A 16,305-nucleotide genomic window follows, 5' to 3' on the forward strand; every position below is an offset into this window, starting at 1 on the left:
ATTCACATGAAGGCATTCGTTGTACAAAAATGTCTAAATGACGATGTTACACGGTTAATAGTCAAACATAACCCCGGAAAAGTACTCCGCTTGATATTAGTTGTAAAAGCAGTAATAACCTGGCTGGTTTATCAAGGATCCGGGTTAATAGCTGTTACAGGACTCCTGAACTTGCAGCAATAGTTCAATTAGCTAGCTCTGTTCAGTGATTGTGTTGAATATCTCCACTGCTTTCTAATATCTTGAGATTCCAGTCCTTATTAGGAGTGCAGCTGAGCTCAGGACACCACATTCAAAGGGGAGGTGCTGCTCATGTGTTATTATGACCTGAGCCTGTCTGTGTATCCTCCTGTCAGCAAAACACACAGGCTTTGTTCTACATCACCAGGATATATATCACATTATATTTTGGCATAATTACCCAGAACTTCTAATACAGCAAGGAACTCCCCCAAAGGAAGCACAATGATAGATAGATGGATAGATAGTAACTGTATTGATCCCGAGGGAAATTCAAGTTTGCAGCATCACAGTTCCATAGTGCAAAACATGTTAGTAAAAAAGTTAGTAGTGCAAAGTACAAAAAAATATACCAGATATAAAAATACAAGGAGATGAAGAAAACTGTTAAAACTGAATATTGTGCAGGGTAACAGCTGTGATACACGACTATTAAAAATATGTGCATTGGTTAATGAAAGCCAGTTCTATGAGAGGCCCTTTATCCTGTGTGCTTTTTTCACAGCAGATATTTTGATTTGTCATAATAGGAAGTTACTAATTGACATTATAGATGTCTTTGTTCTATTGGGAGTGTCCCAGTAAGCCTAGACAAGTGACGGTGAGCCAATTAGGCCCTTCTCAGATATATTGGCATGTCATAACTTGTTAAAAGCACAGGTGTAATTAATACAATTCAATGATAAAATTAATTACAAGTACATTCCAGTCAGGTGAGTTATTCCAGGGTGCATGTATTTTCCATGCTGGCTCACTGGGAACAGAGCAATCGTTAATAGAATTAGCGTCACTTGAGCTTTTTTTTTGCAGTTAAATTTGCAATGAAAAGTGTCCCTGAAACCAAAGCAGTAAAATGTGTTAATTGTATTTATTCAAGCCTATACATTTCTGGGGACATGTCAAAATGTCTTATGTGAAAAAGGCCTATTACCTCTCTGAGAAGAAGAATGGACTGACGTGGCCACGCCTGGACAAAATTGCCCAAGACAGATGAGTGGAAACTTTTCATCAATGGCCTGTTGAGTAACCTCTCTGACAAATATCTTCCCTTTAAGCATCTAAAGATGCAACTTAATGACAAAATCAATGCAGACACATGAGTTGGAATGAAAGACAAACAATGCATTTCAGGTTCTTTTTTTATTTTCGTTTGTAGTACATTTAATGTATCACAACCTCTCCCAGGAATTAGGGAGCTCCATCCCACTTACCTTTCCCCTTTTTAAAAATGATTCTCTCCATACAATTCAAATTTGATTATACATTTAAATAAACTTTTAAAAAAATTATTTAATTTCTCTTATTCCATTTTTTTTCTTTTACTACTTTCATTACAAATCTTCACTTCAATAGAAGGTGTTAGCTTGCAGAAACAAAATAAAACAAACAAAATAAAAACTAATGCAACAACTAAAATGTAAAGACAGTGTTGCAGGTGAGGAGCCAACCGTTGGCTCTGAGGTAAGTGTCGGCTGATTCCTGCTGCGGGCCTCCTGTTACCTCTTCTGATTCTGCTGGGCCTGCTTCAATAAAGTGTCGAAGTCTAGTGCATGAAACTTGCCTTTCGCGGGCAATGGATCGTACTCTCTACTCGAATCTGAAAAGGAGGACAGACAAAATCAGCATTGCATTCAATAAAAAAGGGACAAGGACAGCAGAACATACTGTACTTGTTCAGCAACACTGATGTGACGACACCACAGCTGTAGCATGAATTTTAGAAAAAGATTATCTATAGGATAAGTTTCACTTCCAGTTCCCCGTCAGAAAGGGCTGTTTTTTTTTTTTTTAAAAGTTATTTTTTGGGGGGCATTTTTCCATTTTTATTGAGGACAGTGGATAGAGTCTTGGAAAGGGGGGAGAGAGAGAGAGTGGATGCGGAAAGGGCCACAGGCCAGATTCGAACCCGGGCCGCCGCGGTCAGGACCAAGCCTTGATACATGGACGCCCGCTCTACCAACTGAGCTAACCCAGGCGCCTAGAAAGGGCTGTTTGACAGCAAGATAAAGCGGTGTGAAAATATTTTAAATATAACTGACATTGATTCAGTTTTTCTCTTTTAGGTGGCTAAAATGCATTTTTACTGCTGCCCTCGTCCACACCAGTATATTACTTCCAAACTGGGGGTGTGCCGACCGCCGTCTACTGTAGGTAATACACTGACTATTGATAAGTACCTCATACAACCCCACTTCAAATAATGCAAACTATCCCTTTTAAGTGTTCCACATTCTATATGTTAATGTGTACATTTATTGATTAAAAAAAAATTTCTTTAGTGCTTTTAAAAACATGCAAAAAGCACATTAAAAGGACATTATAATAAAAAAAAAGCTAAATTTTGCCTCCTTCCTGCAGTGCGATTATCCCCCCTCCACCCTCTTAAATAGTTATTGGCTGTAGTTCAAAGAACAATGGCTCTCAGCTGCATTGAGCTTGTGGTGAGCACACTGTATCAGGATGAACTGCAGCCAATATGTCCAGTCTTCTGCAAACCACATCAATACTATTTGGACTATTATCAGCACTCTGGGCTACAGGAACTTTGTGTCTGATATATGCGTACCCAGATCAGCATAATTGGTCTTGCAGAACTGTCTCCTTCCACCAAAACAGAGATCGAATGGCATCTCGTCGGGCTTGCGCAGCTTGCTTCCATTCTCGATGGCCGTGAAAGCGTGCTTGGTGTCGTAATAAGTCACAAACCCGTAGTTGTCCCTGTGACAGAGAACCAAACCATCAGCCTGTATTCATTTTCAGTTTGTCAGAGGTCTAGTGAAGGTCATCACAAGTGTTGTACATAGTTCTGAGCTGTGACTTGCATTTAAAAGAGCAACATGGTGGTGCTGCCAGGAGGCTCCAGTTATGAGCAAGCCTGAATTTGATTTAGCACTTGTAGCTTGGCCTAAGAGGTCACGGACGAGACCAACCAGGTTCAAAGACAGTGCCGTTTTGCGGATATTATAGCCTTATTAAAATGTCAAACGGTAAAGTAATCCCTTATTATAAAAGCCGTTAATGTACTTACCCTTGGTCTCTAAAGTGCAGGGTGCATTCTTCAATCTCGCCATATAAAGAGAAACGCTCTCTGAGTTCTTTCTGGGTCATCGTTTCCCGAATACGCCCAACGTAAACAACCCGGCGCTCCTCCTGAAAGAACGAAGTAGTCCATCAGATGATTCATAGTTACAATGTTTTAACCACTTTGCTTATAGACCGGTGTACTAAAAAATTAACTTACAATGGCTTTCTCCTTGCGTCTCCTCACCTCCTCCACATTTGGCTTTGCACTGGTACCATAGCTGTACACACACGAGGGACTGAGGAAGACAAGATGAAGCCTTTAGTCATTTTTTTAACCGCTAGGCAAAGTATTTGTTAAACAAAAGTGAAACAGCTAAAAAAAAAATCCATGCAATGACCACCAAAATGAGCGTGATTCATAAACTGCACCTGTACAATCTGCTGCTTCTGCTCCGCCCTGCCCGTCTCTGTGGGGATCGGGACCGCGACCGGGAGCGACTCCAAGAGCCCGAACGAGAAGAGGAATACGAGTACCTCCTCCTCCTGGGAGGGGAGCGGGACACAGAGGGAGAGGACCGAGAGGAGGAACGGGATGAGGAGCTGGAACTACTCTCAGAGTGACGGAGGCGATACCTAGAGAGGAAACCGGAAGGAATGCCAGTGATGAACGAGGGAAATCATAACACCCAGAAATGGTTATCAAGATGCTGCATGAACCAAAGATATCCTGACTGTGGGCCTCACCTTTTCTTAGCCGGAGAGTGTGATCTAGACCGAGATCTAGAGGAATGGGAGTCTGACTCTGAACTGCTGGACGTGGGGCTGGGAGAACGATGGGATCTTCTTTTTCTCGACCGGCCTCCAGTCCTCTCTTTGGGACTGGATCTGGGGCTGGGTGTACGAGAAGCAGCATGTCGACGGTAGGACCTCCCACAATGCTCTCTCCTGGGGCTTCCTTCTTTATCAGTGGCATCAGTCTCCTGCCGATCAGGCGAAGCATCAGGAGTCTCCAGGACAGAGCTCCTCTCCACCATACCAGTCCTGTGATCCAGCGGCTCTGTCAGGGGAAACTCTTGTGCTTTGGTTATAACCGCAGGGGTCGTGGTAGACTGGGAAGACGGTGCCAGAACAGCTGGGGGTGTTTGTGTAGTGGTTGTAGCGGGTTGCCTGATGGGTTTGATGGTGATAAAAGATGGCTGTTTGACATTCCAACGCTTGCCTGCCTCTTCAGCGGACGTGCCTTTGTTAGGGAGGCAATAGTCGTGGTCCATGCATGCCACCTCGGGGTCCACGGTGGCGGCAGCAGGAGTGGGTTTGCTACGGGACCTGGCTGAGGGCATAGGCCGGGCTTCTATCTGGATCACCTTGTAGGGGCTCAACTTGGAGGCCTCAGCGGCCTTGCTCTTCCCCAGCAGGGCCACGGGGGCCAGGGGTTTCCACATCTGGTGGGGAGGAGTAGCCGGAGGAGTCAAAGCTGAAGCAGAAGGAAAGAAGGTGCACCACAATTATACCCGGCATTCAACAGCAGTTGGTCAACTGTGTTGCAAGGTAGCAAATCTCTGATCGTGATGTAGTATTACAGATAACCGTATCTAATGACTGCTGTTTTATTGCTGGAAGCACGGAAGTCATACAAGGACAGGCTAAAATGGAAACACTTGTACACATTTATAAAAGATACAAATCTAAGTCACCTTTCCTTTGTCATTTCAATGATTTAACTTAACTCAAAAATGCTGAATTACCTGCAGTACTTGAGAGGTCGTTAGCTCTCACACGTTCCACAACTGTTTTCTCTGGAGCCGACTCAACACTGTAAATGGAGCACAGAGCCATGTTAGTATATCACTGGTAAATAGTCTAGCTGCCACCTCTTGATTAGAGTGCAGCCACATCTAGACGAAAAAGCCCACACTAAAGCCAGGTTGCATAAATTTAGTCCTGAGAAGGCCATCACACTGTGGCCGGACACAAGCGGGTTTTGCGGTAGGTCTTGGCAAAATGTGTGTGTGTCATCTCCACACACAGCAAATAGGTTTCACTGAGAGAAACCGTGACTCCGTCACCCACACAGAGCAGCTTGAAGGCTGTAGGGTAACTCACCTCGAGTTTCCTACAGCTGCTGCTCTACCAGAGACCTCCGGCACACATGTCTCCACTTTGGCTGAAGAGAGAAGGAACAAGGAATAGCGTTAAATTGTGTAGATACAAATTCTGCTTGACCGACGTTGGATGAACTGTACAACCTGCGGCATGTCAGGTGTAAAAGCGGTATATGTGTTTTGCCTTCATAATACTAGTACACAGCGTACTTTCCATGGGAATTCATCAAATGGTCAGCCGCTACATTAGCCATAGTATACACACACAGACACACAGTGTGCTGGTTCAATAATAACAAGCCCACTGATGCGAGTAATGGCACATACATAGTCCAGCCACTTGTTAGGGCTGGGGATTGTACATCCGCCCAAACAAAGCCAGCAGGGCGAGAGTTAAATGGATTTGCGGACAGGGCAGAATTCCAGCAGCTGAGCAGACGAGAGCACAAAGCAGCTTCTCTGCCCCCCGTGGCACCCGTCTCTTAAAGGGGAAACTGCCATTTTGAACCGTCAGAAGCTCCCCACAATCTTTGAACGTTAAAACACACTTCTCTGGGAGGATCAGATAAACTTCAAGTTCACGAACAGCCTGATAGCTTTCGTACGTCACTTTTGTTGGACTATGAGCTCAGAGGAATGGGCATCCAACTTCACTGATGACCCACCTCTGAGCATATGCTCAACAAGCTTTTTAAGTAGGCGCTTTCTATTCCTTGAAGTCAACCAAATATAGTGCTGCAATGTTGTATGCCTCTTCCCGCCATTACGGAACCAGGAAACTGATACTCTGACTACATTTAGCTTGGTACTAAACTATGTGACACACTAAGCTACTGGCCAGTACAACAACGCTTAAGCCAGAAATGAGGTATAGTTTGGAGTGTGTAATGTAGTGTGAGTCAAACACGGAATGGAAAGAGCACTTCTTTCAGACAGAATGGATACAGTCAAAATCAGCCATTTTTGATTTACCTTGGGTTTCCTCAAACTGCTCCAGCAAGCTGGTCAGATCAGCAGCTTCAATACCTACAAAACAAAAAAGATATCATTATGTATTGAATTATAAACAAACACATGATATAAATATACTTATTTAACAGACGAGACAGAACAGACGATAAACAGGATACCGGCTCAGTTAAAGTGGTGGCAGACAGGTGTAGAATGATTATAGAGAGTGGTGTTGAAGTTATAGAGGGGTGCAAGTGTTTGATTTTTGCAGTGACAATGAATATTATTTTACTGCACTAACAGCCTTTCCTAAGTAATTTCTGATATGGGTTCCTTCCTGCACATCAGCCTATCACTAGAGCAGCTTAAGTACTGGCTAGAGTTGCAGAGCAGCAGAGGAGTTTTTAGATAAATGCCAGCTGCTAGTATGTCACTTGATCCGTTTTTTCAAGGTGTACTTGTTCACAAGAAAACATAACATGCCTTCAAACAAAAGGAAAAGGTGCGAGAAATAAAAATATGCAATCAGCTCACCGATCTCAGTGGTGAAGGCCTCGATCAGCTGCTGAGTGGCACTCTTTGCCATCTGGGGTTTCACTGCTGTAGTGGGTTTCGCTTTAGTTTCAAGTACGACAGGTTTTGCCTTTAGACTGTGGGAGTCTGAGGGATGGGTAGCTGGAGGAGAACGGAGCTGGGTACCATTAACTGTGGGTTTGGAGGACTTGCTATCAGATGTGATGGGGTTATTCAAGGACACCGGAGCAGTGACCTCAGGCACCTTCTGGGAAACAACAATCTTCTGGGGGGCACTGGGCGCAGACACAGTGGCAGCGGTGGGTTTGATCGCATCTGTAGTGGTTTGAGGACAGGTTTTAGTGAGCTCCACAGACTTAGGAGATGCAGGCTGAGACTGGGGCCTTTCATCGACTCCACTCTTTCCTCCTGAGAGTGCGGGAGAACATTTCCCATCTGCTGACGACACGAGCTGAGCGGCAGCTTTTAAAGGAGCTGGAGACCCAGAGCTCTGAGGCACACCAGGTTGAGCGGTGATGTGTTGATGTGTGGGTACATTCTTCACTGAATTAGGGACAGGAGCTGAGTGCTTTGGGGGTAAAGAGGGTTTGGAGGGTTCGGGTGTTTGCTGAGGTTGCTGGGGTTTAGGAACAGGAGTAACCCTGCTGGATGCGGCAACCATGTAGGCCGGTGGCGCCAACAGCGCCTCGGGGGTGGGTGGTGCACACGGTCCCCTCGGCTGCCAGGCAGGTCTGACCTCCTCCACTTGTGCCTGGGGGTTGGGGCGTCGGACATCTCTGGGGCTGGGCTGAGGCAGGCAGGGAATGGGGGGAAGCTCTGTAGGAAGCTCTGGAAGGCTGGGCCACTTGGTGCTGTTGTCGTCTTGTTTCTCCACCGGGGCTGGCTTTTTCTGCTGCCGGAGCCGCCGGTACTCAGCTAGACTGAGCGATTTGGGCTTCGGCTCGGAGACCGCCACAGGAGGGAGGGCCTCACTAACAGGTGGTGGCATCTGGGGTGTTGCGGGACTAGAAGCAGCTGCGGGGCTCTCTGAAGACGCCGGGGGCAGGACAGCAGAGGGAGCTGCTGATGAGTCTTCCAGCTTCTCAGGGGCCGGGGCCGGCTGTTTAGGGATTTCATCGGGCTGTTGGGAGCTCACCGTTGTGGCTGAACAGCTAGGCTGACTGTTCTCAGGGCGAGCATTTAACGGCGCTGTTTCCTGTCTGGATGACACAGATGTGGCAACTTGCACATTCACTTCAGGCAATAGTGTTGTAGTGGTGATTTGTTTTTCAGTTTGGCATCGATTTAGTTTCTTAGGTTTTACAGAATGAGAAACTGGAGTTGAGGCAAGAGGAACCTTTGGGGCTTTGTGTTTCTTTTCTTTAACTGGCCTTTTTTCAGGCTTTTTGGGAGACTCCTGGGTCGTCTTTCTTAAAGTGCCACTCCTAAGGACCCTTCCCTCCACAGGTTCGGGTTGGCATTGTTCCTTGCATTTCTTTTTCTTTTTCCTCCGGGAGGGGCTTTTCTCTCTAATCTCTTCCTTTTGTCTCCTAACGATCATCTTATCTTTCACATCTGAACATAGGTGTGGTATCACAGGGGCTGCAACGGTCAACGGAACCTCATCGTCATCGTCAACGACTATATGCTCTGAGCAGTTAGATGCCACTTCTTCTGCTTCATCTGAAACTCTCAGATTGTTTTCTGAAGACAGCTCTTCAAATGGAAGAGAGACTGGGAGGTCCATGTCTGGGATGGCCAGGATGGGTTCTCCATTTTCTCCCTGGTCCACGACTTCAAGTAAGATGCCTCCTTCGGGCAACATCTCTTCCCCCTCGTCATTCTCCATAGAAAAGGACATACAGTACGGGTGCATATGCCTGACCAGGTCCCCCAGGCTGACTGAAATGCCATCTTCAACCTCCTGCTCAAAGGTGATAGGAAGCGGGAGGCTCAGACCTTCCCAGTGCAGCAGGTCGCTGTTAGGAGAGGAATCATGACTCTCTGGGCTCAGAGTGAGGGAGCCATCTTCCTCTTCCTCCCCATCACTTCTCTGGAGAGAGTCTGCCAGTATCCTTGGGAGGCTCTGAGTACAGAGAGGGAGAAAAATATATAATTCAGAAATGTGTCTGCTGTACAAGTTTTATAAATCTATATATATATATCTATATCTATAGATATATATATATATATATATATTGCTTATGAGTGAGAAAAGCTACCTTTCCAGTTGATAAGGCTCTTGTGTTACAAAATGTGTCTTTCTCTGGAGGGGAACGGGACAGACACAGCAATCTCCTGAGCTAGAGAGTGATAAAAAAACAAGAGCATACATTTAGACATTAACATTAATAATCAACATATGTATAGAACCACAGAGGTCAGCAAGTTGTGCTTTCACTCTCTCTGCCCCATACTCAAAGCCCAGTTGGGGGATGTTGAGAGCAAGAATCTGCGAGACGCTTTGAGAGTTATGTATGACAGCTGGTCACTAACCGGAGAGTGTTCCCTGCCCTTCTGACCTGACAACAGGTCAGAGTCGGGCAGTGTGTCAAACGGGGACAGGTTCTCATCATCCACATTGTCAAGGATCTCAGTCAGGGCAGTTAGCAGCGTGGCTTCACTCTCCTCATCTAGACCTTTAGTCTAAATAAAAAACACATGGGAATTAGGTCAAGGGGGAGCATAAACAAACTGTACAATGCTTACACATCATAGATATCTCTTATGTCACTGTGATTTGACCATGTGAAATGGGTCTTGCCTCTATTGTTGGTGTGTCCTCAAAGATAGAAAGAATGGAGGGGTCTAAGCAGCTTTGAAGGGCCTCCAGAGTTTCTGCTGAGTTCAGCACATCAGTCTAGAGAGGGAAAAATACACTTGAGATTTCTTCGGCAAAAATACAAAACTGAAAACATGATTCAGGTAAAAAAAAAAAAAATCTATCTGCAATCTATCTACCATGCACAAGTACATATTGTGGCTAGTAACATTTAAATACCACAGTACAAAGTGGAGACAAACAGTTCTTAGTGAAAACAAATGTTTACACACTCAGCACGCCCAAATCTAAAGACAATAACTAAATAAAACCACTTGTCAGTCAGTATTTTGAACATTTTGGTCACTTAATTCTATATCATGCACTATTTAGAAGCTTGACATGTTATGACATGGCAGCAATACTATTTTATCAAAAACTGTAATGTCTGTTTGTTTTTTAAAGGGTTGTAGATGTGGGGGTAATTAGGGGACCGCCGGGTAAACATCCACGTAGCATCGTTTATGGACCACTGAGCTGTATTTCCATTAAGGATGCACCGACCCAACCTTTTCTGTCCCGATACCGAAACCTGGGCTTTTGGTGTCGGCCGATAGCAATAAGCTATGGCTCTCTGTGTGTATAAACATAGAACTGAGTTGAATAGATCAGCCCCATTGTCACGATACCCATCCAGCTATTTGAGTAAGTATCTGCCCGATATCCGATCTGGTATCGGCGCATCCCTAATTTCCATTACAACTAGACTTGAAGGAGCTCCATGTCAAAAAAAAAGAAGGGAAAAAACCAGTGTTGCACAATGTAAATCTGTTCAGGCAGAGTCAACTTCCCCTTTCAAACCAACCAACTAATTTAAACAGAAAATGTTATTTAAAAAAAAAAGTCTAGCCTGTGTAAAAGTTGGACCGTGAATAAATAGGTCAACCCCGCCTATTTATTTGGTGGTTGATTGTGGAAGGAAGCTCAAGCTTAATTTGAAAAGGAAACACCGGAAGGGAGAGAGATTTTTTTTTGTTCCGGCTTGAAGAAGAGGAAAACAAAATACCAAAGGCATTTTCCTATAATATGAAATATACAAGAACACTGGAGCAACTATCAATTGAACATGCAGGACTCCAATTTACACTTACATTATCAATATAAGTTATAAATGAAATACCGTAATAAATAATCTGTCTAAAGAAGACAATTCAATGAACAACATCAGTTAATCTGAATGAAAAAGTTAAAATATGAAATTGAATTTACAGTTGAAATGTGCAGGACACCATGTGATTGTAGGCTCACTTAGAGTATAATAACTTCAGATTTCAATCATATGCACAACTACACTAAGCCCAGCACACAGGTTCCTCCTGTATGAGCAAACGTAACTGATAACATTATGCACTTTGAGCTAAAAATCTCAGCACTCTCTTCCATTGACCCACGTGTTACTGTCTGGTCTACACATGGACACACACAGCGCGCAGACATATTTGATCCTAGCCTCACCCCGTCCACAGCACACAGCCCACGTGTTGCACTACAACAACAGGAGCAGGGCCTCCTCTCTGCTCCTCTCCCATATTATAATTATTATTATATGCAACATTCAAATACACATTTTTTACACTAAAGGTAAAAAAAAAAAAATGCAGGTAGTTATTTATAAACTCTATGGAGACTGTAGAGATTGAATTGCTTGTGCCTACTGCGCATGTCCGGAAGCCAACATGTGATTCACCACGACTAAACCACATGTGGGTATACAGTACACACACACTGGCTATGAATGAAAACGTGGTGTGCTGCTGCAGTTTCAACAGTGAAGATAAATCACACATATTTGTGTGTGTGTTTAACTCTACTAATTGCAGTGATTGTCTAAATATAAAAAGAGCTTCATCGCCGAGTGCATCATCATCACCATGCTGATGACACATTCACTGCAATGTGCTGGCATTGAGCCTATAAACTACACCAGGGCTGAATCAACGTAAAGCACATTGTCAAGCCCAAAAAACACAAAGAGGTATAGTATAGTATACATCCACACTGCAGTGATGGTAAATCTGCTGACTATAGCATCTAGTAGTGTTTGTTACCACGTGTATATGGATCAGTTAACAGCACACAGAGTACTTTAGCACATTGATGGAGCTTAAATGCACATTACTGATACTGATCCTACAGCTGGTGCACATGCCAAGATAACTAACAATAAAAATACACGACTGTCACTGAAGTTGTTTAAAGAACTTAGTATTATAAGAGAGGAAACCAAGCTCACCAGGCTAGCATTATATCATACAGCTATAAAAACACATGCACATTTACACTGAAGCATTCTGTATTATTACTACATATACCACCAAAGAGTTATCTAGCTGCCACCACAACACGTTTTTGAATAAGTTGTACGAGTGGTACTACGGTGGCATCCACGTGTCACTTTTCCATGCGCAGTGTAGCAGCTCACAAACACAACACGCTCTGCAAAGCCTCTAAAAACACACTCCTGACTCCTAACAGCGGGGCTACATGATAGGAGATAAAGAGCAGATTGTAGTCGTTACCTCGTCTAGTATGTCCATGGTGAAGAAGTCCAGACTGCAGGCTGTTAAAGTCTCCTCGCCTGCTCCCCACCGCGCCGCCATCTTGCCAGTCCACTCCCTGCCCAGACTCGCTTCAGAATGAAAAGTAATGAATCTCGCATTGGAGGAAACAAGCAAGCCGGCAGGAGACACGTGGTCACACATTCCCGGCAAAATGACGCAAAGTGACGCGGTGGTGGTGACGGGGGTCAGGGGTTACGTTACGTGAGCACGTTGTTCTGTAGTTGTATTTAACTCGTCGAGAAGTTGTATACTGCCTTGTGGTGGCAGGATGTTTTAATCTCTGCAAATGAACACTAGAGTTTGTTAACATAGTTTTTTAATTAATTTAGCAACACAGTGGCGGAAACAACAGTATATAACCCATCCCGTATACATGCAGGTAGGTTTATAGGCTATAGGCTAGTTAGCCTACAGTATGTGATCAATCAAACATATTTGCTGGTTCCAGCTTCTCAAATGTGATGATTTGCTGCTTTTCTCTACTTAATATGATTATAAATTGAGTATTTTGTTTTTTTTTGGACTGTTGACTGGACAAAACAGGACATTTGAAAATGTCATCTTGGACTCTTGTGATGGGCAAATAATAACTCGATTATAAAAATTATAATAGAGTATTTCTATAACATCCCTTTAGGGTAGTTTAGCTGTGGATTATGTGTAGCATTTAATTTTGTTTGTAAGATATAATATTTTGCTTGAGATTATTGTAAAATTCATCATGGGAATGTTATGTTTGTTTTGTAAGAAACTGTATACAGTTGTTCTTACAAAACAACCATAACAATCCCATGATGAATTTTACAATATATATAAAAATACATAATATATATATATATACATATATATATATATATATGTATATTGTGTGTATATATATATATTTAAATATATATATATATTGTGTATATATATATATACATTTATATATATATGTATATATATATCTATAAATATATACACATATATATGTATATATAAATAGATATAATATAAATATGTGTATATATATATATATATATAATATACATACAAATATATATTTATGTATACATATATGTATGTATATACATGTGTGTATATATCATTTCGGTTTCATTCGAAGAACATGATTTTCCTATAGAACAAGACCCTTTTAGTTATGTGCCACGGCATATAAAATGTATTTACAATAATAAATAATTTTAGTTTAGTAGTTGGGTTTGCCAACAATTGAATGTTTTTTTAGTTCGATCCACAGCTATATACAGTATATATATCTATAGATATCTATAGATATATCTATAGATATATATACTGTATATGCCTTGTTATAGTACACATTCTAGTAAGTAACTTGTGTAAATTATACAAGGAAGTTCAGAGAAAGTTATCATTCTTCTTTAGAACAGGTTTGGCGGTGCCTTCACAGTTCTTTCTATATGTCTGGTGTTTCTGCTCCCACAGTTTTGGTCTAATTGCTTTTAGTTTCAATGACCGTGGAAACAAAGAAGTAAGGAGGGCTCTTCAGGACCGGAGGACTCTCGTGTTGTTCTTTGCATGAGAAAAACATCATTTGTGTGGAGATTGTTTCCCCATCAGACCTAGGTGAATGTTGTGCCATAGTTAAAAGGACAAGAAATTTGTTAACATTTTACATTTTTGCTCACACAATTGGGTTACACAATGACAGTCATGGAATTTCAAACACGTTTGCTCAGTTTTTGTTTCAAATTGGGTAACTGAAATTATATGATGGGTAAATTTGATGGGGCTCTTGCGTTAAAAGTGTATATATTAGTAGGCTACATGAAATCACACAATTATATGCTAATTGTTTGTGTTTAAAATTACCAAAGTCCTAGGTCATGTTCAAACAAGACTATGTAACTTTTAAAGAAATAACACATTCACCCTCTTCAGAATGAAGAGTTGAATTAAACAAGTTGAGTTTGTGACTCTTTTTTTTTAGCACTTACCATTATCCTGTAATTGTCCCTCATGGCACCAGTGGGCGCTGTTCAGCAAAAGTTACACAGGCTCCCTTTAATATTCTACCAACGTAAACAAACTTTTTAATTTGAAAGGTGCTGACTTTTCTATTCTTGGTGCTCATTTTGCCCTGAAAATTAACATGACATTCTCTGTTTTCCAGGAGTCAGTGGACAGCTGGAGAAAGATCAAGGAGGCCATTCACATCCATCCCAAACAGAGACAGTTACATGTGACCAAAGTCCCATACTTCAGTCAAGTGATGACAACTGAGCAAACTGCATTAACTGATGAAGACTTTGAGATGCGGTTAAAGTTCTGGGAAAAGTAAGTAGACCTTGAGTTCATATTTTTTGGTCAAACTCTATTTCTTGTTTAGACCTAATAGTATAACACACACACACTTTAGGGTAAGCCACATACTAAATGAACTTTGCAGAAGGGAGTACTACTATAAAAAAAAACATACTTTCACTCATTGAGGAAAACCTGTGTTCCATCAGAGCTGGAGAGGTGGTGGGTGTTTTTTCGTTACTGGGTGTGATACATAAAGGAAAGGTTTGATGAGTGAACAGGAAGACAGGCTGTGAAACACAGAGATGGGGATTAAACTGGGTCAAATACAAAAGTGGAGGATGTGCTGCTCATTAGGATCAATTCCCTATGTCCCACATGCAGAAATGGATTAGAGGTGAGCCCTGCCACACACACACACACTGTGGTCTTCCATTGTGCTAAACCACTGTGTCTGTCTCTCTGTTTTACATGTCATTTATTTTCCACTGCTGGGTGAAGAGTAAAACTTATATGTCCGCCATTTGTAAAGTTTAGAAATCGTCCTACATTCTTTATTCAGAGCTCTTCAGTAAACTCATCCACGCGTTATGCTAAATTAGAAAAGAAAGTATCCTTGTCTCTAAACAACAGATAAACCAGGTTACAGACCCACCGCAGTGTGTGCTGTATATTTGCTGGTGTCGATCCAGGAATCCCTCAGGCAGCAATTACGAGTCTCACTGATCAATTTTGTCCTTTGCTGGGTTCCAGTCGAAGAACATGATTTTCCTGAAGAACAAGACCCTTTTAGTTATGTGCCACAGCATATAACATTTATTTAAAAACATTAATAATGTTAGTTTAATAGTTGGGTTTGCCAACAATCGAACTGTTTGAAGTTCGATCCCCGGCTCCTCCTGTCCACATGTTGAAGTGTCCTCAAGCAGGACACTGAACCCCAACTGTCTCGTGATGAGTGTGGATGTATGGGTGAACATTTATATGGAGGGCACAAAGGAGGTCTGCACACTGTTAGGCTCCAAATCATTTCTCTTTCTCGTTTTGATAGACGCTGGGATAGACGCACAGAGTATCATGTTTTCAGAAAGACAAATGAAAGACACCTTAAAGGTATAGTTTCACATTTTGGAAATTACCCTTGGATGCTTTCTTACTGAGAGTTAGAAGAGAAGATTGATTTTTTTGAGCAGTCTGGAAGCAGGGGAAACTCGTAACTTGTCATTTTTACACTTGGGTTTTTGTGCAGATTAAACAAATTAAATACAACAGATTAATTAGTGAACTTTTGAGGCGCTGGTAGGCGGATTTTATTATCTTCAGACGGAGCCAGGCTAGCGGTTTCCCCGTTTCCAGTCTTTGTGCTAAGCTAAGCTAACTGGCAGCAGGCTATAGCCTTAAAAATCTTCCTCAGGCCAAACATTTACATACAAAAGCATGTGCTAAATGGCTCTAGCAGGGTTTCAGGTAGAACAAGAAACACGTAGATACCTAGAAGAAAGTTTTGCATATTTGTTCTAAACTAATTGAATGTCCCAACGAGACAACTTTGCATTTGCATTGTTTTGTTGGAAGATCTCTGTTTAGTTTTGGCTTCACACAGAGAGACAGTTGGAGTGTTTGGGCTTTAGTGTTCTCCTAGTTTTAAATCCCTATCATTGTGTTTCACATTCTTGTCCTGTACTTTATGTGGTGAGAGTAGTCTGCATGATTAGAATCAGTATTTACCACAACTTGTCCCATTCCTACTTGACGCTGGCAGTTCACTGCTGTTACAGTTGAATTAACTTGTTCCTGCTTGGTGCCTGTTCTCCCCACGTGTCTGAGA

At 42.3% G+C, this 16,305-nt stretch overlaps 1 protein-coding gene, 1 long non-coding RNA gene and 1 other non-coding gene across 3 annotated transcripts; all 3 read right to left on the reverse strand.

Moving 5' to 3' along the window:
* Positions 1 to 1,365: 1,365 nt before the first annotated feature.
* On the reverse strand, positions 1,366 to 12,336 carry pprc1 (PPARG related coactivator 1). The gene is made up of 14 exons (XM_074645749.1): positions 12,171 to 12,336; positions 9,595 to 9,690; positions 9,327 to 9,476; positions 9,053 to 9,133; positions 6,852 to 8,916; positions 6,339 to 6,392; positions 5,368 to 5,428; positions 5,010 to 5,077; positions 4,009 to 4,738; positions 3,694 to 3,897; positions 3,482 to 3,560; positions 3,269 to 3,390; positions 2,807 to 2,958; positions 1,366 to 1,837 (listed from the first exon to the last, which is right to left on the reverse strand). The coding sequence occupies exons 1-14, from the start codon at positions 12,249 to 12,251 to the stop codon at positions 1,737 to 1,739; spliced, it is 4,044 nt and encodes a 1,347-aa protein (XP_074501850.1). The 5' UTR covers positions 12,252 to 12,336; the 3' UTR covers positions 1,366 to 1,736.
* On the reverse strand, positions 3,050 to 3,190 carry LOC141774695 (small nucleolar RNA SNORA50). Its single transcript, XR_012595443.1, has one exon. It is a non-coding gene; the product is annotated as a small nucleolar RNA SNORA50 (small nucleolar RNA).
* A 995-nt stretch (positions 12,337 to 13,331) lies between the features above and the next one.
* LOC141773754 (uncharacterized) lies at positions 13,332 to 14,894 on the reverse strand. The gene is made up of 3 exons (XR_012595180.1): positions 14,653 to 14,894; positions 14,171 to 14,208; positions 13,332 to 13,795 (listed from the first exon to the last, which is right to left on the reverse strand). It is a non-coding gene; the product is annotated as an uncharacterized LOC141773754 (long non-coding RNA).
* Between the last annotated feature and the right edge of the window lie 1,411 nt (positions 14,895 to 16,305).

The sequence above is a fragment of the Sebastes fasciatus genome, chromosome 9 (genome assembly GCF_043250625.1).
Source record: "Sebastes fasciatus isolate fSebFas1 chromosome 9, fSebFas1.pri, whole genome shotgun sequence".
Lineage (NCBI taxonomy): Eukaryota > Metazoa > Chordata > Actinopteri > Perciformes > Sebastidae > Sebastes > Sebastes fasciatus.